This window comes from Amia ocellicauda, chromosome 1 (assembly GCF_036373705.1).
Source record: "Amia ocellicauda isolate fAmiCal2 chromosome 1, fAmiCal2.hap1, whole genome shotgun sequence".
In the NCBI taxonomy this organism is placed as follows: domain Eukaryota; kingdom Metazoa; phylum Chordata; class Actinopteri; order Amiiformes; family Amiidae; genus Amia; species Amia ocellicauda.
In genome coordinates, this window is record NC_089850.1 from 51,048,565 (window position 1) to 51,074,434 (window position 25,870).

At 44.6% G+C, this 25,870-nt stretch overlaps 3 protein-coding genes across 11 annotated transcripts in view; 2 read left to right on the top strand and 1 right to left on the bottom strand.

The window, feature by feature from the left end:
- Positions 1-14,809, top strand: part of arhgap32b (Rho GTPase activating protein 32b) — a 161,257-nt gene extending 146,448 nt beyond the window's left edge. For 6 of the 7 annotated variants that reach the window (XM_066708230.1, XM_066708246.1, XM_066708255.1 and 3 more), the window contains 11 exons: positions 56-158; positions 1,744-1,888; positions 2,675-2,757; positions 3,301-3,408; positions 3,805-3,950; positions 4,660-4,861; positions 6,994-7,139; positions 7,728-7,802; positions 7,979-8,797; positions 9,359-10,011; positions 10,624-14,809. In XM_066708230.1, coding sequence (XP_066564327.1) covers positions 56-158; positions 1,744-1,888; positions 2,675-2,757; positions 3,301-3,408; positions 3,805-3,950; positions 4,660-4,861; positions 6,994-7,139; positions 7,728-7,802; positions 7,979-8,797; positions 9,359-10,011; positions 10,624-12,915 — 4,772 coding nt within the window. In that variant the 3' untranslated portion in view covers positions 12,916-14,809. The remainder of the gene's footprint in view (positions 1-55; positions 159-1,743; positions 1,889-2,674; positions 2,758-3,300; positions 3,409-3,804; positions 3,951-4,659; positions 4,862-6,993; positions 7,140-7,727; positions 7,803-7,978; positions 8,798-9,358; positions 10,012-10,623) is intronic. The other variant, XM_066708238.1, reaches the window with a different exon arrangement.
- Positions 14,810-16,651: 1,842 nt separating this feature from the next.
- anapc13 (anaphase promoting complex subunit 13) lies at positions 16,652-17,423 on the bottom strand. Its single transcript, XM_066708327.1, has 2 exons — positions 17,145-17,423; positions 16,652-16,881 (listed from the first exon to the last, which is right to left on the bottom strand). Exons 1-2 carry the CDS (start codon positions 17,241-17,243, stop codon positions 16,756-16,758), a joined length of 225 nt encoding a protein of 74 aa, XP_066564424.1. The 5' UTR covers positions 17,244-17,423; the 3' UTR covers positions 16,652-16,755.
- sc5d (sterol-C5-desaturase) lies at positions 16,881-22,975 on the top strand. Of its 3 annotated transcripts, none has more exons than XM_066708304.1 (5): positions 16,881-17,170; positions 18,714-18,939; positions 20,066-20,198; positions 20,342-20,442; positions 20,994-22,975. In XM_066708304.1, exons 2-5 carry the CDS (start codon positions 18,730-18,732, stop codon positions 21,450-21,452), a joined length of 903 nt encoding a protein of 300 aa, XP_066564401.1. In that variant the 5' UTR covers positions 16,881-17,170; positions 18,714-18,729; the 3' UTR covers positions 21,453-22,975. The 3 variants fall into 3 exon arrangements, with proteins under 3 accessions (XP_066564401.1, XP_066564393.1, XP_066564411.1); XM_066708296.1 differs by lacking the exon at positions 16,881-17,170 and adding an exon at positions 17,752-17,980; XM_066708314.1 differs by lacking the exon at positions 16,881-17,170 and adding an exon at positions 17,977-18,032.
- The last annotated feature ends 2,895 nt before the right edge of the window (positions 22,976-25,870 follow it).

A 25,870-nucleotide genomic window follows, 5' to 3' on the forward strand; every position in this document is an offset into this window, starting at 1 on the left:
GGATCTCCAATCTCACTGTCCGTCCCTTCTTTCACCCTTTCATTCTCTTATCCAGTCCCTCAGGTCCTCAAGAGCTGCACAGAGTTCATTGAAAAACACGGAGTGGTGGATGGAATCTACCGGCTCTCTGGGATCGCCTCCAACATCCAGAAGTTACGGTAAGAGTTTGGACCGAGGGCCAGGCCACAGAGTTAGCATTATGAGTATGTCATTCAGTTGAGTCCATCCAAAGAAGGGGTCTTTTTACTCACCTTTCTCATTTTGGCGGGCTTCTCAGGTTGTGTAATGTTGTGCGGTTGTGTTCACAAAATGGGGAACAGAAGTAACTTCTCTTTGGAGGGTGTCTAGGAACACGCTGACGAAGGGGCTGGGCAGCGAGTCCCGGCCATGGAGCTGTCGTCAGGGCTCTGTACCACTGGGATTCTCATCCTGGCATTGCCATGTCACACTTCCTGCCAGGTGGAGAGATTACCACTAGGGGATTGCAACAGGCATGATGTCACTGCACTGGCCTTGTCCAGGACACTGTGAGCTCATTTTCACAAGAGCCATAAAGGTGATGTCATATTCACCGTCAGTTAAGGGGTCCTCATTTAAACCACGTTTTACCCAAAACATGTTTTGTCTAACAGGTTTAAACCCATATCCTCACACAGCAGGTACAGTTTCAGAGTGTAGGGAGCTTGAAGAGAGAGGCACATTTGTTGCCTGAACTCTGCACAGGCCATCCTCCGCTCAGAGGAGCCTGGCTGCAGTTCAGAGTCTACACAGGGCCGGGTCTCGTTTGAAACTGGAGGGAATTGCTTTTATTGCTCCAGGAATAAACAGGATATCGGGAAATCATATTGCAGAGATGGGTTTTTTTGATTTCCCACAGCCTGACCAAAACTGAATCCTGTAACCAGGGTTACCAGAAAATGAAACCTGATCATGTTTGACTAGGCCTTTGCCATTCATACGTCCCACGTACATTGTACCTCTTTTATAGACTTTCATAAACCATTTATGGAGTCAGAATCCCGCCTTCATTTCCTTGGCCATGGAACAGCATTCTTTAATAAATTATTAAATGGAACGGCTGCGAACACTGCTGTTTAAGGGGAAACGGCATCCCTTCTCATTGACTCACCAGTGTTATCTGCAATTTCTTCACTCTCTTCAATATGATTGAGGTAAATTAATCTGCATAAGCACTAGTTCATTTACATGGCTTTCATCTGTCAAGGGTTTAAATTTTTGGAGTGTGCAGCATCTGTTTGTTGGAGGAGAACTCCCATCAGTGTTCAGCAGGGGGGCTTGCTGTGTCAGGCTGGTTGAGACTTGTGCAGATATCCCTGCTATTCCTGCCTGTGGAATTCCAAACAACATGCCTGTTTTTCTTTTCCTTACAACAACAGATTTGCTATCTCTCCTGTGAGAAGACATTCCAGTATTAATTATATCTTTATGGAGGCAAGGGGACTGGTATTTTTCAGATTTCTGTTTGGAGGTTGAACATTATACAGTGTGTGTGTGTATATACAAATACACACACTCTTTGATGTTTCTAGAGTAGATTGGTTCATGTGCGTTTGTGCTTGTTTGTCCTGTTGTGTGGGTTATTCCGTAGCCCAGATTAAATAAATCAATAAATAAACTATAACAATTGTGGTTTGTGAGGATTTTAAGGCTGTTAAAGGTGAGTTCATGCAGCCTGGATGGGAGGGGACTGATTTGTGGCTTTTTCTGTCTGTGTGTCAACAGTCACGAGTTCGACTCTGAGCAGATCCCCGACCTGACGAAGGACGTGTACATCCAGGACATCCACTGTGTGGGCTCACTGTGCAAGCTGTACTTCAGGGAGCTGCCCAACCCTCTGCTCACTTACCAGCTCTACGAGAAATTCTCTGTAAGCACTTGGGGGCAGCAGTGGGCGGGGGGGGAGGCTGCTGACAGACGTGTGACGGTGACAAGTATTCTAGCAATGAGACCACAGAGCAGCGCACAGCTCGGTCAGGTGCAGCTGAAGAAAACTCTCACCCACTGAGGAAATGTTTGCTGAGGAGTGCGGGATAGCGTGCCAGGCTTTGGTCTTAATGAGGCTTATATTTAGTCTATTTAAATTAGTTTACATTTACCTTTCTATGACTAAGAAAACAGTTTGAAATTAAGGTAAAGGTTAAGTTGTTTTTATAGCTTAGTTGAAGCGTCCTCAGGTCTTCAGCTGTACCAGATTGGGTGTAGTTTTGGTGCAGATTGTGCTTTTAGTTTATAAACTAATTTTAAAGTGGGGAAAATAACCCTCACCCCCCACCCCAATAAAATGGGTTCCTCTCTCAGCATGATATCCATTTCTGATAACTCTCGGGTGTGGTTTTGAAATGTCTTTCTTTTTAAAAGCAATTCGCGATCTCCGGCAGTTTTGTCCTCTCAAAGGCTTTGCGTGGTCTTGCCATACTGGGGGAGGTGAAGCATTTCAGATCGGGCAGGGGTCCATGGTGATGTTTACTGGGCACCGCGGTAACAGTCCCTGGCTCGGGGCAGCGGTCTGAGAGCCATCCCCTCGGCCTCCCTGCCTGCGCTGAGTTTGAGCTGTGGGTCTGAAGGGGATGGGGGGGGGGGGTAAATGCAGCCTGGGCACAGAGGGGACCGACTGACCCGTGTCTTTGGCTTCTCTCTCGTTTTCTCCCCTCAGGACGCCGTGTCTGCTGCCACTGATGAGGAGCGGCTGATCAAAATCCATGATGTCATCCAGCAGCTTCCTCCACCACACTACAGGTCAGAGCAGCACATAGCGCCCTCTGCAGGATCATGCGGGGAGACTTTAGTCTTACTCAGTCTTTTTATTCGCATGGGTCATCAGACATTTTATTATTATTGTAGTGAGTTGTGTACTCCAGTAGTCTGTAAAACTAGGAGTAAACAGAAAATCCTGCACATTTTTGATAGGGAAAGGCCTGCAAAATCCACGTTTTCTATACTTCCATACACACACTTTATCTTTGTGGAAGCTGACTTTCTCTGAACTTAATTTAGCTACATGGAAGTGCTTTGTAACTTCCCTCACATCCCCAGAAGAGTTGATTGAGATGCAGTTATAGACAGTAAGACCAGTGATGTTCAGGCCCATAGGGGATATAAAACCAGCCCCTCTCTAATTGTTGTGTTGCAGCCCCCTCTGCTGGTTAAAGAACATATTTATCCAACCAGCAGTCACTGTGACACAGCAGAATTGTGAAAACTTGTATAAAAGGCATACATTATTATTATTATTATTACAAAAATGTTTTTTTGTTTTTTCTTTTCATTCATGTCTTCCAGGACGCTGGAGTTCCTGATGAGACACCTGTCCCATTTGGCTGCCTATAGCTACATCACCAACATGCACAGCAAGAACCTGGCCATTGTGTGGGCACCCAACCTGCTGAGGTACCACAGGGACACTGTGTCATTTCTTTTCCATCCACTGATTATTATTATTTATATAAAAGAACGTAAAATGTAATCTTTAATTGTCGTAATTATTACCAAAGGTGTTCCACCACAACTGTCTTTACAACAGTTTCCTAATGTAATTCTGCTTTTGTTCTGTTTGGGGGTTTTTTCGGCGGGGGGGTTGAGTGTTTTTGAACTTCCTGTGCAGCTGTAACATGTGAGGACAGATGGATCCTGAAATAGCAGTGGGAAATGGGGAAAGTCTGTGATGTAAGGCTAAGAGTTAAATGTAGTGTCCAGTGCCAGGTGTATGTGCTGATTGCTCACAGCGATGCTTTTTTAGGCCCTCTCTCACGTTCTTGTTTTGCATCTCTGCTTTTTGCTGCTCAGATCTAAGCAGATTGAGTCGGCATGTTTCAGCGGGACCGCAGCCTTCATGGAGGTGCGGATCCAGTCAGTGGTGGTGGAGTTTATCCTGAACCACGTGGATGTGCTCTTCAGCCCCAAGCTGAGCTCGCTCATCCGGGAGGGAGCAGGTAAGCCCAGCCACTGGCACTGAATAGGTGTTCTCCCCTGAGACCAAGGAGGATTACTGCAGTGTTTGGATGTTTCGCGTTTGGCAGCCGAGGTTCTTATCTAGTTATCCATCTCAAATCGGAAGTGTGGTTTGGGCCTGGGCCCTTTTCATTCTGTGAATTAGGAGATAAAACAGAAGATTGTTGCTGGTAGCAACATAGCGATCACACTACTGAATTGCACACGGGAATATGTAGATGAGTATGGAAATGATCAGAGGGAAGAGCTTTGTAGGCAATTCTGCCTTTTTCATAAAAGGTTTAACCATATTGCAGGAAGTGTAATTAAAATACTTTTATTCCTAAATGGAGTGTTCCTTTAGGGACTTTATTTTACACTTCTGCAGGGGCATGGATACCCTCAGGTGAAAGGCTAGCAGTTTGAACCACTTCCCCAGCCTGACCACATACTTCATACTGTCCACATATAGAGATTATATATATATATATATATATATATAGAGAGAGAGAGAGAGATACTGGTGTAATTGCACCCATTAAACTCCAGAAAAACATATCTTGCAAAAACCTCTGCAAGACCCTGTGTCCCTGTTCAGTATAACAGGGAATATTGTGTGTGTCCACCATTTAAACATTTTTTCTTTTACTTATCTTCCCTGCTTCTTCCCCTCCTCTCCTGCTTGACCGCATCCCTCTGTTTTGCTCCCAGGCCACAGTTCCCTGTCTCGGCCCAAATCTCTCCTGGTGTCCTCCCCCTCCACCAAGCTGCTGACTCTAGAAGAGGCTCAGGCTCGCACCCAGGCCCAGATCAACTCACCTGTCACGGCTGACAGCAAGTACATAGAAGTGGGGGAGGGCCCTGCGGCTCTGCAGGGCAAATTTCACACCGTCATCGAGTTCCCCACGGAGAGGTAACCTCCCCAGACCCGCCTGGGCTGGTGCACTAGAGTAGCACTTTACAGGAAAAACAACAAGCACCACAATCCTGACAAGTCACTGGTTTAAAATGAACAACACCTCACATGGTGTGCAGGGGATAAAATAAACTTTTCTTGGCCACTAGCCCACTGTGTCTGGTAGAAGGACAAAACTTACCATCCACTTGATATTTTTACCAGCCAAAGGCAAACATCACCAAAAATGCATGAGGGTGCGTAAATGTGTGGTGAACATGTTAAAACGTGGCATTTATTCAGGTAATAAATCAATCAGTATAACAAAAGCTAATTGCACACCTGTATAGACTAGGCAGGTGTGTATGAGGGAAAAGGATCTGGATAGAAAAAAAACATGCTCCCACACAGTTTCTACTTGCAAGTGTTATAAGGTCTTTGATCAAAACAATGCATTCTATTGAATTATAACACGTGCAACTAGAGACAGTGTACGGGAGCATCGTTTTCAAATTAATCAATCACATATGACATAACATGGCAGCTAATGGGGATCTGTATAAACACAATAAACTAACACATGAGAAGGGGTGCTATATGGTGACATTATTACTCTTTATACTCCTCTTCCTCTTCAGTGCTACTCCCTTCTCTGGGTCTTTGCACATCATTAAAAGGATTTCATTGGATTGGCTATATATTCATAGAGTCACGGTCTGTGGTTGGGTAAAAAATATATAATCTTTAGGAATGATGACCGACAGTAACGTCCTTTCCATTGGTCAATACGATGCACGCCAGAAAAGACGCGATGTAAACAAACCGCACGTTTCTCTTCAGCAGAATCTCCACTACACAGCAAAAAATCGTTTAAACATAAATTAATAAGTTGTAATTGATGCAATTGATGAATACTTATCTAACACAACTTTGTTAAATAAATATCTATGTAAAAATACATTATTAGAAGCCTTATGGAAATGGCATAATAACAGCAGACCTTTCAAATCTCATGCATGTCGTGTCAGACTCTCGTATTATTATTATTCAAATTAACTATAAAGGTTGTGACTATTTTGTTTAATAAAGGAATATTTTGCAATTACAGATGTAATTTATGTATTTATTTAAAAAAAATTGTACATATTTATTCAGTTGCCAGTTTAGCAATGTGAGCTGCAATGAAAATACCTTAACATTAGCGTCCTTGTGGCAATGTTTTCCGGTCACAACAGTGAAATACAAAATGTGTAAGACCTATATAGGTAGCTAATTTATACAATCTACTTGGCTAAACAATTGGCTTTTCCTGTCCAAACCACACTCAGACTGCCGCTCTGCGTTCAGAAACACAACTGTGCGTTCGAGTTCCAGTGAATACAAAGTAAACCGCAATAGCCGGCTGTGTGTGTATTCATGTGTTTGTTGCTCCTCTTTCCTTTTCTGTTGTATTATAATTCTGAAACACTTTGATCCAGGTAATTAAAAAGTCAGTAATTATGACTATGAAAAGTAATTCAGTCATTATTTTTCTACATCCTTAACCACCTTATTTCTGCTTCATTGCTCGCCATGAAATATGTCCTCCTGGACCAAAGACTGTCCAGATGCCAACCATTTTTAAAAAACATGATATTGCGGTTTGCCAAATCAACTAACATACCAACAGTACAACGTCAACAAATTAATTAATATGTTGAAACATACCGACAAATCCATTCAACTAAAAGTTGAGTTCCCGTACACTGTTGGCTACCCACCAAAGTGGCTGGTAAAATTGACAGATTTCCCTGCCACTGGCTAAATCTATCTGCATTTGGCGGGTGGCGGGTGTTAATTTTATTCCCTGATGGTATGCCATATGACATAAAAAAAAAAAAATTGACTGCCACGGAGTAACAATCGCAAGATGAATAGGGGGTTTGGGAGAAACCCCAGTAACGTGAGAGCAGCGTCTCCAAGAGCCACAGGCGTCAGCGTCCTAAAGTGGCCTTATTTCTCACACATTTAACAGCAACTTAACCATCTGCCCATGCGAGGGAATAAGAATCTGGACATCGTTTGTTTACTCGTTATAAGTATCCGCACTACTGTGTTATGGATGTTGTCCTTTTCCTGCGCTGAATGCCTTCCCTCTGCTCCACACACAGGAAGCGGCCCCCCAACAAGGTGAAGAAATCGCCAGTGGGCAGCTGGCGCTCTTTCTTTAACCTGGGGAAATCTTCCTCCATGGCCAAGCGCAAGCTGCACCGCAACCCCAGTGAGCCAAATGAGATCAAGGCCATGGCCCTGGCAGGTAACTCAGAACCTCTTCTCTTACTTTTTTTTTTTTTTTTTATATATAAATCGAATGCCAGTTAAAACCTTTCTGCTTGTTGAGGGCAGGGTCCTATGAGCTCTGTTGGACTCTTCACCCCTTCATCTTCTAAATACCAGGAGAAGGCATTTAAACTAATTGCTAAAGACACGTGTTCTTCAACCGCCCCCCCCCCTCACTAGTAGAATACTGCATGTTTGTGCTTTTCTTGTTGTTATTTGTTCTTTTCCTGTCTTTGGGAATAAGAAAAAACATGCTCAAATTGAAAAAATTACTAACTTTAATCACTACAAGTGTAAACACAACTATGTCAAAAACATGTGATGTTTCAGCTCTAAAGCCTTCATCAGCAGACTGTCTTTGGGTATCATTATCAGCCTAGCTTCAATTCTGAAAAGTATCATGATACATAGAGTTGCCAAGGACACATTCATTTGAAATCTGATTCCTGCTGATTTGGTGTCAATGTTTGCTTGATAGATTTTATTTTAATTCGGTACCAACATGTTTGCCTTTGTTTTGTTTTTGTTTTGTTTTTTAAACATGCTTTGACTTCCTCCCCACCAGGAGGAAGAGGTGATACCAGCACATTGCGATCTGCTAAGAGTGAGGAATCCCTCACCTCTCTGCACAATGTGGAGGGTAAGGGCTCTCTCCTTTATTTATTTTTTTAGACATTTGGTGTCGCCATAACATTTGGATCTCAATCTGAAAGACACACCGACATACACATTTACAGGGTACTAAACACATTATTTATCCATTGTAGAATAAATAATAAATCTAAAAATAAACACCCTCAATCTCCCGACACTCAGGTGAACCAAAGATGTACAGGCCCCGCCGGCCACGCTCCAGCAGCGACGCTCTGTCCACCTCCTTCAACGGGGACCTGCTGGACAGCCGGCACCACTGTAACTCCTATGACAACGTCCCCCAGGAGGACAGCGATGGGGACGAGGGCCCAATCAGAGTCCCGGTTCTCATCTCCCCCCCGCGCTCCGCCGAGGACATGGACCTGAGCCCGCCCGACATCGGCATGGCCTCGCTGGACTTCGACCCCATGTCCTTCCAGTGCAGCCCCCCCCAGCCCGAGCCTGTGCTCCCTTCCCCGGAGGCGGGGGAGGCGGCGTGCCACAGGAGGAGTGCCGGGAGCTGTAGCGGCTCCGAGCCTGTGACGCCTTCCCCGGAGAAGTTCACCAGCCCCTTCCTGTCGCCCGACCTCAGCCCGGCCCTTGAGAAGGTGACCACCAAGCCTTGTCCTTCCTTTGCAGAGAAGGTGGCCCACGCGCTCTCCCCGAAAATCGGCCGCAAGTCCGTACGGTCGCCGCCCTTGACCATTTCGGAGCCCATGGCCATCTCGGTGCCCGGCCGGGTCTCTGACATGGTAGGCAGCGGAGGTGGTGGCGCGGGGCGGCCTGGCTCCCCTCCTACCCCCGTCTCCCAGGGCTCTGGACGCTCCTCCCCACCCCCACTGATCTCCATGCTGCTGAAGACCAGCGAGCTGCAGCTGAGCGAGGGCTGCCACCAGGAGATCCACTGCAAGCTCGTCTCCTGCACCTCAGAGAGCTGGGGCCAAGCTGCCACGGACAGGGCTGAGCAGGCCAAACCCACCGCCTCCAGTCACACTCAGCCAGGTCAGTGGGGCAGCATGGTGTAGTGCGGCGGGATGAACACAGAGGGCAGGAAGGTAGAGCGCTAGGCCTTAGGAAGGGTGTCTGGATTAATCAAGTCATTTCTCAATTGTGTTTGTATTTAACCATCCTTTGCTAGTGCTTGCTATCTTATTGCTTTCATATACAACCATGTACAGGAAAAAATAATATCCGACTCTGAATAGAGGCTTGTTTGTGGGGCTCTTGAGTTGTGTTCTTAGTTATTTAAAAATAGGCTTTCATTTATTCCCTTTTGTCAAGTATTTATTTTGTTTAATTATAGTAGTGATTATGTATCCTAAGTAGTTTGAGGCCGATCTGTGTCCGGAATGCACGTTTCCTTTTGATGTGTTAGGTCTCTTTTCCATGCTTTCTAGCCAGCTGAGATCAGCAGGTGAGTCTGCTTTTCAGGGCCGACACATTCAGGCAGGCCCACACTGCACACTCGTTTTATTTTTCCACGGTCTCTCCTACTCTGTAAGATCAGCCTACCTTTCCTTAATTCTCCTGAACTTCAGCTCCCTCTGTTTTGTCCCTCCCCAGGAGCCGTAGCTCTGGACTCTCCGCAGGGCCCCGTCCCCGTCAGCTCAGTGTCCCTCCTTCCCCCCCCTCCCCCTCCGAAGAACGCAGCCCGCATGCTCGCCCTGGCCCTGGCCGAGTCCGCACAGCAGGCCACCATACAGTCCCAGCGGAGGCCCTCGGAGCCTCCCACTCCCGTCTCTCCTCCCCGACACCAAGAACCCCTGGACGCCATGGAGTGGCCCCCCCCGCCCCCGCTCCAGCCCCCAGCGGACTTGACAGACCGGAATGCCCCCCCGACTCCCATCTCCTCCTCCACCCCTGCCACCACGCCCCCGGAGGTCCAGACCTACCCGCCACCGCTGCTGACCCTGCACTTCACCATGGCCAACAGTGGCAGCAAAACACCAACCACGGCCACCACCTCTGCCGCTGCCACTTCTGTGAGCCACGCTGGTGACAGTGGGGTGCACACCGCCCCGGCCATGCCCAGCCCCCGCACCACATCCACCAGCCCCCCTCCCCCCCTACACAGGAGCCCGGAGAGACAGCAGCCTGCCATGGGTCAAGTGCCAGTGACCAGCCCCACCAACACCCCCGCCACCACCCCCAGCACAGCAACCACCCACAGCACCATCAAGGAGTCTGCTATGACCGTCTCACAGCAGGTAACAGAGGTCAGCAATAGTTCCAACAGGTAAAATAGCATTTCCTGGTGCGTGGCCAGCCAAACAAGAATTCTTAATTTGCTAAAGAAATGAACAAACAAATAAACACACAGATAAATCTTAAAATGATCATAGTAAGATCAAGGTAGAAAGGAGGCAAGGAGAACCACATGCAAATAAGAAATAAGCTTTGAAGTGTTATTCTATAGGACAGCAGTTTATTTCAGAGTTTTATTAGATTGCCCTGTCGTAAAGAAATCGCAAGGGTAAACGTAATCACGGTCAAAACAGGAATGCCTCCTAAATTAATGTAAAAGCAGTTTGTCTGAATGGAAATGCATTTTCTTCCTTGTAATATTATTTCTGTATTCGAAAGTAATGAGTTTAGGATGTTAACTCGGCAAGAAATCTTGGTTAAGCAACAAGAACATTGTAGGTCCTCATACTTCATCACAATGTGAATTGACCTCACCTCACCTTACCTACGCACACACAATTTCCTGCAGGCTCGCATTATGTTCACACCTTTTATAACCTTCTTCACCTATTCACTAAATACCAAAACGCACACCTCAGAATCTCAGATTATATAACAATTTCCCTGTCTTGGATTCTTTCCAGATGCAGACAGCAGGAGGAATATCTTCTCAGCCCCTAAAGAAGCCTGCTGACCAGCCGGTCCCAGCGATGCAGCACCATTTCAGTGGCAACCAAGCTGTGCGCCCGGCCTCTGCCATGGCTGTGCCCTCCCATGCCTCAGAGAAGCCCCGCGAGCCCACTAAGCCCATGTCTATGCACCCTCGGGCCGAATCTGTGCCCCTGTACCATTCTTATGGCCCCACGCCTCCCACTCCACCCGTACGCTCCATCGAGAGCAAGCTGGCCACCGCAGCCCTCTCGGGCACAGAGGCCGCCAATGCCTCCAATTTCCATGCCATTCTGGTGGAGGCCTCCATGCCAGCCTCAGTGGAGGAAGCCCTGCCCCAGCCACCCCCCCCGCCTCGGAAATCAGCTGCCCTCCAGCAGGCCTACCTGTACCACGCCAAAACAGAGGGCATCCCAGAGCCCGCTGGTGAGGCCTACTATTATCACCGGGCCATGGCAGCGGGGCAGTCTTCTGTGCCATACCACTACCGACCAGAGAGCGTGCCACCTCACTTGTCTTACTCTGTGAAGCCGGAGCCCCAGGTGCTGTACACCGCGCGGGCCGACAACCGCTATAGTACCCTGGGACCCAAGTCCTTCCACCAGTCCATCAAATCCCGCGGCCCGCACAGGGGGGACTACATCCCTGTTGCCGGGCCCTCAGGACACCGCAGTCAGGGGTACTCCTCAGCAGATGGGGCAGCCGTTTATCCCACAATCCGCAGGGTGCACTCCCTGCACATGCCACCAACCACCATCCGCTCAGTGCCCATCTCCCGGACCGAGGTGCCTCCAGACGATGAGCTCTTCTACTACCAGCGCCCAGCCTACCAGTACAAGCCCTACCAGCAGCCCTCGCAGACCGACTACCACGTCACCCAGTTGCAGCCTTACTTCGAGAACGGGCGTGTCCAGTATCGCTACAGTCCGTACTCGGGCGCCAACCCCCTGGATGCCCCGTACTACGATGTGGACCCATACGGGACCATCCGGCTGCGGCACATCCACCCCTTCACCAGTCGGGACCTGGCCCCGCATCTCAGCCGGGTGGGTGGCAAATCAGCAGGCTACCACTACCTGTCTCGGCACGTAATGCCACCAGGGAAGGAGCACAGTTTCGTGAGTCGAGACATGCCCCCCTCGCCCGACGTGAAGGGGGGTGCTGTCTATCTGTCCTGGGACCCCGAGGAAACCGAGAAGCTCCGGATGCACTCCATCAGGCGCGAGAGCCGGGCACGGCAGAAGACCAAGGGCCCAGTCATGTCCCAGTATGACAACGTTGCCCCACTGGGGCCCGGAGAGCTGGGTGGCATGGAGGTCCTGCACCTACGTAGTAAGTCAGACCCGGGAAAAGCGGCGCTGATGGCATTGGAAGTGAAGGACGGGCGGTACATTGGGCCCGCAGTGACGCAGCAGCAGCACCCTCCTCCTCCTCGGCACCCACTGTCAGACACCGAGCTGCTCTCCTACATGGAGCCGGAGAAGCATCACCAAGGAAACGGCCTGAACGAAAAAGTGGCTGTGCCTCAGAAGCAAAGTGGGAACAGGAACGCACAGCCCCCGCAGCACCACGCCCAGCAGCAGCACCAGCACCAGCCCCCACCACCGTCTCGCAGCCTCCCCCAGCAGCAGCAGCAGCAACAGCAACAGCAGCAGCCCCAAGAGCTGAACCGGCCAGACCCCAAGAACGGCCCTGGGGAGTACGAGCAGAGCGGCAGCAGTGCCCGGCACTGGCAGGAGCACCCAGAGGGCAGAAGCTACCAGACGCGCTACGAGAGGCCAGAACAGGACCGACACATGGTTAGGATCAAAACCACTGGCGGCTACGCTGAGGAAGACCCCCAGGTGGCACCTCTGAAATCCGTGGCCCCTCCCAAGCCGGAGCGTTCTCACAGCATCCGAGCATCTCACCAGCACTACCATCACCCACCTAATGCTCCCCCACATCTCCAGGAAAGCCTAGACAGGGACCACGGTGTCCCGTACTCCTACCAACCACACGGCAAGCGACAAAGCACCATGACCGTGGTGTCGCAGTACGATAACCTGGATGACTATCACCCTATACCTCAACCCCAAACACAGCCACAAACTGCCATGCCCAGCCGAGCTGCGGGGCCCCTTGTAGGGGGTGGGGGCAACTTCGCCCCACCTGGATTTGCACCCCCCAACAATAACAGGACATACGCTACTGCCCTGGGGCAGGGCGCCTTCGTTCAGGCCGAATTGTCCTTGCAGAGGCCTGAAGCAGAGATCCATGCTGAATAAAAACCTGGAGTAGGAGTGTAAGAAATAAACAAACTGGTTAATTAACAATTAAAAAAAAAAGGTTAAAGATTAATAATTAGCAGCCTCTGCAGGACAGCGGACTGTTTCCCGTTTTTTTTGTATTTTTTAAAGAAATGTATAGAAAATGACAAAAAAAAATACAAAAGACTTTTTACGGAACCGAATGTACCATAGTTTCTTCCATTGTCTACAATGCCACACAGCTGTGACTTAAAGGTGGATGTGTATGTATGGTATACGACAGGGAAAATAAGAAAAATCTAAAAAAGAAAAAAAAAACTACTGGCTATATGGGTTTTTGTTTTTGTTTTCCTTTCTTTTTCGTTGAAGTGGGTTTGGGAGGGGTGGGGGGGGCAATGAAATGGTTGCATTTTAGAAATGCATGTCCAATCTCTTACAGAACAGCTCTGTGTACCTTGCTTTCCATTGTGTGCTATCCGGATGTGACCAGTTGTTGAGAGAGGTGACCTGTGTAACCATTGTGGAGTCCCTGCTCTCAGTGTACAGGACCAGGGGGTGTATTCAACTAGGGGACTCTCTATAAAGCTTTCAACACACTGGGTTGAGGGTCGAGATTTTAATTAGCTGACGTGTTCCCAGTTACATTTCTTAGGATGCAATTTACCCATGCTGACATACCTCGTCAATATGCTTTAAAAAAAACAAAAAAAAAAAACAATCTCAGTAAATTGCTCTGTGCACTTAGCAGAACTGTACAGGTGAAATGGTTTTATTAAATCAGTTTGAGGGGGGGGGGGTGCCTAAGATGAAGTTTTGTTTTCAAACTACAATTAAATGAAAATGAGGGACCAAATATAAAGATAAAAACATGGTAACTGATTATATTGAGTATATATTATTTGTGTGTGTGTGTATGTGTGTATATATATATATATATATATATATATATATATATATATATATATATATATATATATATATATATACAGACACACACACACACACACACACACACACACATAAGACACCCATGTATATAAACTTATACATTTCATATCCATAGTCTTAAGGTCTAAACTGAAAAAGAAAAATCTACTCAGTGTCTGTCATTCTACAAATTAAGCTTCTACTATAAGACAAGCAAGGCTGCCATATTTAGTACTGTTTCTCAGCACCTACGTCATTCAAGCTGGGCTTTTTTAATTCAATTTATATTTTGTATATTTTCATTTGTAAGGATGACCTACAAATGTATTAATTATCTGTAGGGCTACATTTGCCAACTTTTTTTCTGTGACTTGTAAATTTGACCCCAGTGGACTAATCTCCAGTCTAGGGTTGTATGGTTTAGTCACCTGAGTTTGCTTTGTGGTTGAATTTTAAACTAATGTAAGTGTCGCCTCATCGGCTAGATGCTGTTGTTCCTGCTCTTTCCATTTACTGTGTAACTTCTCCTTTCTGTACAGTTTTTCAAGGACCACCCATGAACTTATGCTTGGGTGCAGCTACTGTGGCCGCCTTTGGTGTTGAGTCCTACATTAGCACAGAAAAGGCAAATCAGTTCTCCTGAGCATGTGGAACCAAGATTGTGTCATCCCAGAAATGCCTGTTCGGTGCAGTTCATTATTTCAGTTTGGACCTGATACTGGCCTCTTAAAAAGCGCCGTAAATGCAGTTACTTTACGATTTGTAAAATATGACTTCTGGTTATCTAACCGCATTCTTTTGGGGGGGAAATGGAGGTGGGGTTATTTGAAGTTCAAGTAGGCTATTTTGGCATTATTATTATTTTTTATTCTTTACTCCACTTTTCCATTTACAGTTAAGCGATAATTGGATTGTTTGCAGTCACACATTGGTCCAGACCTTCAAAATATTTACAGCTATGGCAATAAATAAATCTTAACTGCTTTATACGTTTCAGTTTTATGTGTATGTGTGTGTCTGTGTGAAATGTGTTTGTTTAGGTAGGTTTCAAGGAAGGTCATGTCAGCAGTCCTCTTAACAAAGCATCCTGTACTATTCAGAAATCTGGGAGTCAGTTGCCCTCAACCCACATTTTCAGATAATCCACAATAATATGTGACTGGAACAACACCCGCCTAATCCTGTACTTAATGTGAAAACATCTCTCGTTTCATTTACTGGAGAATATAAAATTGTTATTGTGGGCTAAATACAAAAAAATGATGTTCTTGATTTACTGTGGATTCAAAGATTTATTTATGCCATTTATATTTACTATTGCAGCGTTTTGTTAAAAGATGCAGTGTTACTTTTTCAAATAAAAATTACCCTAATATAGCTCAGTTAACAGTAGTTAGTTTTATGGTACTTGGGACTACCTGAACATGACATTTAGTACAGCAGGGAATGGCAAACTGCCTGATTCTTTTATACATCTGGATAAATGGTAAAAAAAAAAAAATGGTGTTTCAGCATAACAGCATATTGTCTGCAATTCAGAGAAAGCAAAGTACAAATGGAGAATGTCACGGACAAGGAATTGCATTTAAAATGAACGTGCCTCGCTGCACCCCTTCATAGGGCAAAAAGAGCTACACTACAGGATGGCTCCCGTTTCCCCATGCATTGCAGAGCCACTTACACATTTTCTGCCCTCCCAGGGCACAAGAACATTTCAAGTTATGCCAAGAGCAAACCTACTCATTAGAGCTTATTTAGCTGTGCATTTTTTTATCTCCGCTTCAAGCTTCATTTTGAAAGCTTTTCAAATGCAAGTTACCTTTCCCACTGAACTACATGTGTAGTTCCCTCCCCCCACTAACAAATGCATTCTTCTGTCTTCATTTAGTTTTGGAGAACCTGAGTTACAAGAGAAGCCCATTGCTTTCTGACTGTTGCTGAATTATAAAATAAAATGCTAATATTTTTTATACAAATGGTGTAAGCTTAAAAATATATATAACAAATAAATGACTGCTTTGTAAGATCACATCTGTCATTTGTTATGCTAATACTTCAGAATGTGAGTATGATGTTACAAACTGGTCCTTATAGAACTGTTGCATCCTTCAGTCTAGCAGTATTGTATCTCAGTGCAGGGTCTGTGGAATACTGTTTGGGAATAAAATGCTGGAGTTTTCATTTGAAAAGGGGACACTGCATTATAAGAATATTTCGTAATCTGCTATTTCAGCAGCCAGTGTGGCAACAATACTGAAGTTCTCTTCTAAAAACAACCTGTACTAGTGTTATCTGGGGAAAACATATTAAGAATGGACAAAACATTAAAACAATGGTAATAAGTAATCTGGTCTGTGTACATTTATTTTGTTGCGCATTTCAGATCTTTATAATCCTTATATGGGTGACGTCTGCTGGAGAACAGTTACAGATTCTCTACACCAGTTGTGTGAGTGAAGAATTATGATGCAAAACGTGGAGCTTTCCAAGTTTTTGACAATATTTTTAACTGAACAACATAACATGTTCCAAATATGAGATCTAATGCCCCACAATTTCTGAGTTTGTATGTTGAAACGCTTCAGTAGGTCATGTATTTATTAAGCTAGAACATACTGGCTTTTTTTTCCTCCCCTTATTTAACATCACTGCATTAATTGCATGGTGCTAATAAAACCAGTTACCTTTCAGTAACGGTAAGCTCCTCAAATGACTGCATTCGGTGGCTCATATCAAGTGACTAAAATACCCTTCTTTGTCTACCAATATTATTTTAGATATTGTCATGGTAATACAAGAGATGGAAGGTAAGAACACACGCCTCGGGTTATCTGAATGCATATATTTTTATATTAACATGGCATGCTTTGTATGGGAAGGAAAGTGCTGCAGCGCCAAGGAACCCCAGTCCACTGCGCCTGCGCGGTGCTGCTAGCTGCCCGTGTGGGGCGTGTTGTCGTGCAGGGACTGCAGCGCCAGGTCGGACCACTTCATCTCCTGCTCCTTCACGGACTCCGTGGAGCCGCCGTTGTCCTGCTCCGCCTCCGGCAGTTCACTCTGCGGGATAAAGACGAGTACACACTCAATCAGGGCCCGAGTCATGTGCCCACGTTACATACCCCAAAGCTGCCGCATCCCAAGACGTCGCCCAGTTTATACAACACTGACACAAGCAGAACAGCGCCGAGCAACCAGCATGCGGAGGCAGGGTTCAGGATGTCGGGCTTTGTGTACGTGTCTTTTTCAGACGGACGGTGCCGACGCGTAGGCCAGATCATCACGAATGGGACTCTAACCCAGGTCAACTATCAGTCCGTTACCAGCGGGATGGTGACGTCTTCGTACGGTAAGCGATCTTCCCTCCAAGCGTCGTCAATGAGGTCCAAGACTCTCCCATCTCTCTGAACCTCGCTGTCCATGTTTCGCGTTACGGCAAAACAGCCCCGGACACAGTTAATTAACTGCAATACAGCTGTCTGACTCCGGTCCGGCTTGAAACAATAATGCTCGAGTATTTAACTGCAAGTGATTTCAGACGGAACCGACCGGACACTAACGCCGCCTCTCACGCGTGTCCTTCAAAATACGTCCCCCCGGAAAGTCTGCATCGTCGTACTTGGTTCCGGGGTTTTTGTGGAGAACTAATTCAGTCTCCCTTTCAGCGGTGGATTCGCAAATCCGGTGCACTTCATTTCTGTATTTGTTTTTTTTTTGTTCATGTTGTTTTGATGATTTGTTTATTCGAAATGCAACTGTTTTGATTCGGCGACTTTTTAATGCGCATGTAATGTATTCTGAACTGTATCAAGCAAAACCGAGAGAAGCTACCCGAGGCTTCCACTTGGCATATATAGAGAAGGTATCACACGGTGGAGGTCACTTGATAATGAGAGTTTGTACTCCGTATGATGCGAAAGAGCCTCACAAAGAGGGAGGCAAGTCTTTAAACGGGGTCGAATGGCGATATTCTTTACATCACGGTCAGACCAGGCTGTCATCCAATCAAAACAAACACAGCAACGCGAGTTGGGCTCGGCTGAATTCCTATTGGATAGCGGATGGCATGACGTTGCCCGCTTTAACCTGCCCGGAGGATTTGATTGGTCACTTCGACTCGGCTGCGCTACTGTGATGGACGATTAATACATCTGAGCAGGTATCGTACAGTGATGTTTCTGGAGAAGTTCGTATGTTTTTGTCCGTTTCATGTAATTCAAACTCCTCTTTTTATTATACATTTTGTAATGCATTGTCAATAAACAATCGGCTTCCCTTTGCTGTGCTCATTGTATTTGTATGCAGCTGTGCTATCCGTGTATGTTGCTAGTTATGGTGCGGATACTGTACATGTGATTGCTGTTTTGACACATCCATATACAGTCATATGTAGGGCGAACACCTGCGTTGCTTTTAAACAAGTTCGACCTACACAACCAGAATACACTACTTACTGATTATAACAGTGTCGCTTTTTTAGCATGCATTATATCCCTCCTAACACACAATGTTGTAGCAACGTACATTACGTCATATTACGTTGTGTGTTAGCAGGGCAGGGTATAAGCAATCCTACTGTGGATAGTTTCGCTATAATATATAGAAATACTTAGTGTATTTTTAAAGGATAGCTATATATTATACTTATTTAAAATTCTTTGTTTTAGTAACACTCGTGTGTGAGTTGATGAGTACCTTATGAAGCAACGTTTTCACAGGTTAAATGCTTTGCAGGTAAATGTTTTATGATTATAGTATTCCATTGCCACACAATATCAGCTGAGATATTAAAACATGCACAGTGTCTATACATTTAACTGAATACTGGCAACCATTTTTTAATCAGAGGTTTCTGGTCAATATTGTATCACAAGAACTGTGTTTTTTTTCAGCTCAACAGGTGAAAAGATGGATCTGGTCCTGGACCTTGGCGATTATTACTTCTTCACGCCGTATGTCTACCCCTCCTCCTGGCCTGAAGACGAGCCCCTCCGGCAGATCATCGGGCTGCTGGTCTTGACCAACCTGGGTGCCACCATACTTTACCTGTTGCTCGGCTCTCTCAGCTATTTATTCATCTTCGACCACAACCTGATGAAACACCCACAATTTCTTGAGGTCAGACTTGGTTTGCATCTGTTCAGTACAGTACAGCACAGCACAGCAGGACAGTGCTGCAGTCAGCTTCATGGTGCTGGGTCCTAATTAGCCCCCAAAAAGTAAATATTTCCTGCACCAACTTATTATGCTAACTGTAAATGAGTAGCCTAGATGTTTTGTTTGTACAGTGTTACGTGCTGTAAGAATACCTTTTTCCATTTTTCTTCTGTGTCATACTGCACACAACAAGTAGAAGACTGCTATATTTTATGTTGATTCTGGACCTTCATATTCATAGAACCATTTTTATAGTAATTATTATTATTAATTTATGGAATGACAGCTGCATCAGAAGAAAGAAAAGGGGGAAAAAAACAGTCTGTCTGGAGCTTCTTGATTTCCCCAAACTTAGAGCACTGAACAACTGCCTGTAAATCAGTAAGCACCATTTTCTGAGATGAATCACAAACTCTGTCAAGCCAAACCTGATATTCAGACAGGGACAATTACTCAAGTCCCTCTGTGCAGAAAAACGACTGCAATTCCCTGTGCGCATCTCTCAAGACACTTGCATTATCTGTCATTTTCAGAGTACATTGACAACTGGGTACAACTGTTGTCAGCACATTGAATAATTATACAGTGTTTTACACACACAAGTACTGCACTGTAGTGACAGATTTTAATTTTTAATCTTGCAAAAACATCCCTTTAGCTCCACCACTAACTGAATTAAATCAAGCTAACTTGGGATTTTTGAGAAGTTTGTTTGCAAGAGTATGCCCAATTCTGGTTTTTTTGTTTTGTTTGTTTTTGCCACTTTGAAATTGCCATAGTAAGATTAGGAGGCAGAGGAGCTGGATGTGGTTTTATACCCTTGGAGTGTGACATCATACAAATCTAAACCTCTTTAGAGCCTCTTATTCTGTTTTGAACTGCTGTTTTGAATTTACACGCAGGCAATAAAACTCCTCCTTTGTCACAACTAGAGTTCTGATTTCACTCCGTTTTACAAAGTTTTCTTCAGGTTGGGGGAAAAAAAAGCTGCTTTACTCCAGGACAGATATTTAATATGTCCGTTGTTGTTTTATTTCTGGGTTGTGGACTTGTGGGTTTAACGGTCTACCATACATTCATGTTACAGAACCAGGTCAGACGGGAGATCAAATATGCCCTGAGCTCGCTGCCGTGGATCAGTATCCCCACAGTAGCCCTGTTCTTTGCAGAGGTCAGAGGATACAGCAAGCTGTATGATAACGTCGGTGATTCTCCATATGGTAAGACACTGTCCCAGGGGATGTGTACAGGGTGGGGGGAGCCCTGCTGTCCTTACTGTCGAGCAGACAGAAACGCACACTTAGTGCCGACACCGCTGTGAGTGAAGAGACCCGTGTGATCTTGGTATTGCTTTGTTTTTCAGGTTGGTCTGGAATCATTCTCAGCATGATTTCCTTCCTGTTATTCACCGACATGTGCATCTATTGGATCCATCGCTTTCTGCACCACAAACTCATTTACAAGGTAAAGTGTGTTTTGTTTCTGTGCCTGAGAGCAGGCCAGCAGGATATGTTGACAACTATGCCTAGGTGTGACAGAACTGAAGAACTGGTTTAACCTTAACAAAGTCTTTGTTAAAGTAAGCTTTTTTTTTTTTTTTTTTCTTTCCTCTCTCCCATCTCTGCCTGCAACCTATTATCAGAGTTTTGTCCTTTAAAAAAAATCCCAATGGACTATAGAAAGCTTTTTGCTGTTTCTTTGTCTGTCTGCTAGTTCTTTAGGAAATATTGAGTGTAGAGTCCTTTTATCGTTCTCCCAAAAGAACTAAAGTACAAAGTTCCAATGTTTCTTCCTTATAGTTGCAGTTTATGCTATGTAAGGACAATGGTGCAATGTAATAATATAGCCTATATCTGTGTGTTTATAATACATAGAGGAAAATCAAAGGAAATTTGCAGTTCCTGGTACTTATTTGTCTGTCCAGCTGTTGGCAAGTTGGAAGAGTGAATACATCTTTATTCATATTACCAGGAAGTAAAAAAATAAAAATGAAATCCCATATTCTTGCCTTGCAGTCCTTCCACAAACCTCACCACATCTGGAAGATCCCCACTCCTTTCGCCAGCCATGCCTTTCACCCCGTGGACGGGTTCCTGCAGGGCCTACCCTACCACGTATACCCCTTCTTATTCCCCTTGCACAAGGTGGTCTACCTGGGGCTGTACGTGTTTGTCAACGTCTGGACAGTGTCCATTCACGACGGGGACTACCGGGTCCCCAGCCTCCTTCAGCCTGTGATCAATGGCTCTGCGCACCACACTGACCACCACCTCTTCTTTGACTACAACTACGGCCAGTACTTCACTCTCTGGGACCGAGTCGGCAGGTCCTACAGACACCCGTCCTCCTTCCAAGGAAAGGGACCTCACGATTGTATCAGGAAACTGAAGGAGGGAGGCAGCAGACTGGGCACTGCCAGCAACGGTCACACGAATGGGGCATCTGATTGCAGCAAAGCCTACAAAAGCGAATAGTACCAACAGCTTAATTTACTTTATCACATGAATGCGAGGCAGTAATTACAGGCTGTCCCCCTTGCCTTGTTTAATTTTGTTGCCTTTTTTTAAATCTCTCCTTCCCCCACAATGGACCATGGTGGTATTAGTGCATTAATTAATCCGCAGACAATTCCTCCTTCAGCCAACAATCCATCCGTGCTTGATTGTCCCTGTGTCTGCTGTCTGTTCCCTGTGCTGCCTGTCCTGTTAACTGGAGCAGATCACGAGGTTCTGGACACAGCGGGTGCTTGAGATAACACGCATAAACCTAAAAATCAATGGTACAGAATCATGAATTGTCTGCAAATGTCTCCGCTCGAAACAGAAGTGAAAATTATCGCCACACAGTTACGTCTTAACATTTTCTTTAAATTGCCAAAATGCGGTGGCCAATATTTTAGAATTGTTTTCCTCCTCTGTGTTTGCTCTTTCACTCCCAAAACCTGATTGAAAAGCACCTTTGTGTTCTGTCAGTCCATAAGCATTACATTTAAGTGAAAGCTTTCCATTTGACATTGGGCCTCAGATAAGTCTAACTTTAACTTCCTGCAAGAGAAATGTAATAGTCATAATAATAATAATAATAATTAGGAGTATTCTCATCAAGAATCATAAGGTGTTTCATGTGAGAAGTATGTGGTGGGGGTGGGGGGTGCATTTCTCACAGGAGTCAGAAATGGTGAGGCTTGATTCATTGGTTTTTGAGTGGTGCTACCTGGAGCCGAGCATGGTCTCAAAAACGGGAGAGACCTGTATTGAAAATCAAAGTGCACAGTACTGTAGCACAATAGCTTGGACAGCAGATCGAGATGAACTCTGGGGCAGGACTTTAAACTGTCAGGCTTTCACGGTTGGTGGAACCAGATCTATGTGACGCTAATTAAAGTTCTGAGGGAATTGATTATAAGCCTTTTTGAAGGTTGGAGGTGATTTTATGTAATAAAGAAAGGGATGATGCAATTACAGCTACTGTGTATATATTTTTTTATGTCTTCAGCATTTTTAAAATAGTAGTAATAATAATCTTCCAAACATTGATATCATTCCTAGCATGAGGGAAATGCCCAAAATGGTCTCCAGATTGTTTAGGTTTCATTGTTTTCATGTCATTGTCAGATTGTGATTTTTTTTAAGGAAAATTAAATTGAACAAATGTTGGAGTAATTTAGAACAGGTGGCCTGTGCCTCTCCAGGGTGTCTGGTACCAGATGGGAGTCCAAGGAAAAGAATAATTTGTGTCTTTTTGAGTGTACGCCAGCATGACACTTAGTCTTTACACTTTTTTTTTTTCTCTTTCTCCATCTGATGTAACTGTTAAATTTGAATGTTCAAGAATGTAAACTTAATGGAAAATGTTTTGAGAAAGCATTCAGATATTTAAAGAATGTAAACTTAATGGAAAATGTTTTGAGAAAGCATTCAGATATTTAATGACATCCTTGTGAAAACTAAGCAATAAGATGTAAATTATGTATTAAATCGCCATTTGAGATAACAAATGCGTCTAGTATAATTTAAGGTGGAATTATTTATAAATATACATGTAATTGGAAGAAACACATGCTTTGGGATAGTGCTGTGCCCAGTAATTAAATTTCAACCTCACCGGTTATAATTGACTTGTTATCTGCAAGTAAAATTAAATGAAAATCTTATACTATACAGTGTATTGGATAGTTTTCCAGGACAACCTCTGAAGTGACTGTCTCTCTGCAGTTCATACATACTGTTTACATTAACAATGACCCTCAGGTGGATTTTTCAAGTTGTGTCTCAGCAGTAGGAGGCTTTAATTATTATTTTTTAATTAGGCTATATAGTTATAATAATGGTGCATTATTGGTCCAGTTATGAAACCAACTGGAAATCAAAGCATTTATAACAGGGAAAAACATTGTAATTGTCTTTATACAAGCAACAGAACATGGTCTCTGCTTTTTGTCATACTAGTGTGATGAGATGAGTGTGATGAGAGTTTTACTTCTATAATAAAACAAACTAAATACTGGAAATCGTAGAATCAATTAAAGCCTCCAAAGCTCAGCAGGCTGATTCTGCTTTTCTTTTATGTTTACAGAATGGTCTTGAGAAAATGAATCCCATACAGAGTCCTCACGACTGAATGAGAAGAAATGAGGTGGAGAACTATAGCAGTGTTGCACAGGGTTCAGTTCCTAGTGCATTCAGATGGGGCTCCAATACATTTCCTCACAAATGGCTTTTAACATCTCTCTTGAATCAACTGTAGAAATAGCTACATTCTGGCTAAAGTAAGAGATGGCAAAAACAACAATAATAATACATCGCAGCAGATAGTAATAGGACATGAAACATAATGCAAGGACTTGGGATGATTTACATATCTCCTTTGAAATATGTCATACTGTATTCCTTCAATGTGACCAGTCCGAAACTCCACTAAGAGGTGCTCATAAGTAACGAGCCCCGATTTAGCCCTCTCTACCCCAGATGGGCCTAGGGCAGTTGTGCACAGCCACTGAGTACTCGCAGTCACGATCGGCTCATGACAGGAGCTGGATTCAAACAGGCAAACCTCAGCAAATAGGGCTCAGTCTGCGCTTTTGCTGACTGAGCCACTTGGGAGGCAGTGTATTGTGAATATTACTCTTAAGTAATTATTTGTGTGTGTCTTACAGTTCAATATGGTAGGTGCTTGTCAAAATCAGGTGTCCAGGCAATGATAACGGATAAGAACTCTGAGATCTTCCCTGCTTCTGATTGGTGTCATACACAGTAGAAGAGAATAGGCTAATGCGATGAGAGCTGAGTCCTGTATCGCAGCCTCCCTCGTCTATGTGTAATTCTTAACTTACAAGCCACACTTAGCTGCCATCACTGGTGCTCCCCTCTCCACACCTTTATGTTGTACTGTCCATGTGCCTGCCCAAAGTTTATTTGAATTTGATTCACTATATGACATTCCATTTGATACTTTGCCATAATCATAAGCGAAAGTAGGGCTTAAGATTTTCTTTCACTATGGCAGCAAGGACACCAGTCCCAGTCTTTCTTTAAATGCATTGACTTAGTGCATTGCCACAGATACTCGTCACTGTTTATTGAAGGAAGACACTGTGGCCTGGATGGTGGCAGTTGGTAGTGCAGGTGTTTAGCTGTGAGTGTAGGGTGTGTCCGGCCCCTAGAAGGAACAGATGTTGGTCATTGTCCGAGAGTTGGGTGGGGTGATGGTTGATGGTGTTTGAGCTGTAGGTTCAGTGAAGATGATAGTGGTGTATTATTGAAGAATGTTCCATTGTAGATGTGCAGGAAAGGCAGTTGTTCCTGTCATCTTGGTGTAAATGTTACAATGTTGCCAAAATACTTGGCTTTCAGATGGCTGCTGGTGGTCGGGGCTTGTGAGTTGTGTAATAGTGCGTGTCTAGGTGGCTGGTTTGTGTGAAAGATGGATGCATAGGTTGTAGAGGCGTAGTGTGAACGATTTTGTCATTTTTTTTTTAACAGATGTGAGGCTAGTTGTGTTGAATGTGAGGATGTGCACTGCAGTCCCCAATTTGACAAGTCAATAGTGTTGTACAAATTGACCAGGGGAGTGAAGAATGTTATATTTTGTTCTCTTTATCTCTTGGAAGATTTGAAGGTTTGCTGTCCTGAAGAGATCAGAGTCTGTGAATAACCCACTGTAGTCAGTGGTGAACATGCTGGGGCAGCAGTGTCCTGGTGGTCCGCTGTGTCCTCCTTTTCCTAGGAAAGCTGTACATCTGGGGAGGGTATGTGTTATCCTGGATAAGTGACCTTAGAGTTTACAATATCAGTGATTAATGTGAACACTTTGGGTTTTTTCTTATTTTCCTATTCTGTGTGTGTCTATTTAATGTGCAGCGTGTCAGTCTTTGCCAAAGAGAAAACCACTGTATTACTGGAGTAGATGTGTGTTTTTCTTGATGAGTGACCTTAGGGCGCTTGCAATATTTAGTGTCTGTGTTTGTGAACATTTTTATTTTAGTGATGTGGAATCTATTCTAATTGTATGGCATGTCAGTCTCTGTTCTAATATAAAAGCTTGAATGTGTCACTGGTGATGATAAAAATATGTATTTCTTTTGGTTTAACATTGTGCTTTATGACATGAAAGGAACATGTAACGTGTTGACAGCCTTTTAAAAAGCTAACTTCTGCTGTTCTGTTGAGTGAATGGATCTGTAAAATGCAAGCACCCAGAGTTCCTTACTAAGGCCCTTTTGTGAAGGTTTTTTGATTAGTGTAGTGTATGTTGCAGGCTCCAAAGTGCATTCCAAATCAGTATTTCCAGTCTGTTGTTGGTGGTGTTTGTCTTCAGTGTGAAACAATCAATCTCAGTGTGATTTTTGTTCATAGTTCATGCAGGATGGGTCATGTTTTTACTGTGTGTTACT

Coding starts and splice junctions, on each gene's coding strand:
- anapc13 (XM_066708327.1), bottom strand. CDS start 17,243: ATGGACAGCGAGGTTCAGAGAGATGGGAGAGTCTTGGACCTCATTGAC. Junction 16,882..17,144: donor AAGACGTCACCATCCCGCTG/GTAACGGACTGA, acceptor TTTATCCCGCAG/AGTGAACTGCCGGAGGCGGA.
- sc5d (XM_066708304.1), top strand. CDS start 18,730: ATGGATCTGGTCCTGGACCTTGGCGATTATTACTTCTTCACGCCGTAT. Junction 20,199..20,341: donor CGTCGGTGATTCTCCATATG/GTAAGACACTGT, acceptor TTTGTTTTTCAG/GTTGGTCTGGAATCATTCTC. Junction 20,443..20,993: donor ACCACAAACTCATTTACAAG/GTAAAGTGTGTT, acceptor CTTGCCTTGCAG/TCCTTCCACAAACCTCACCA.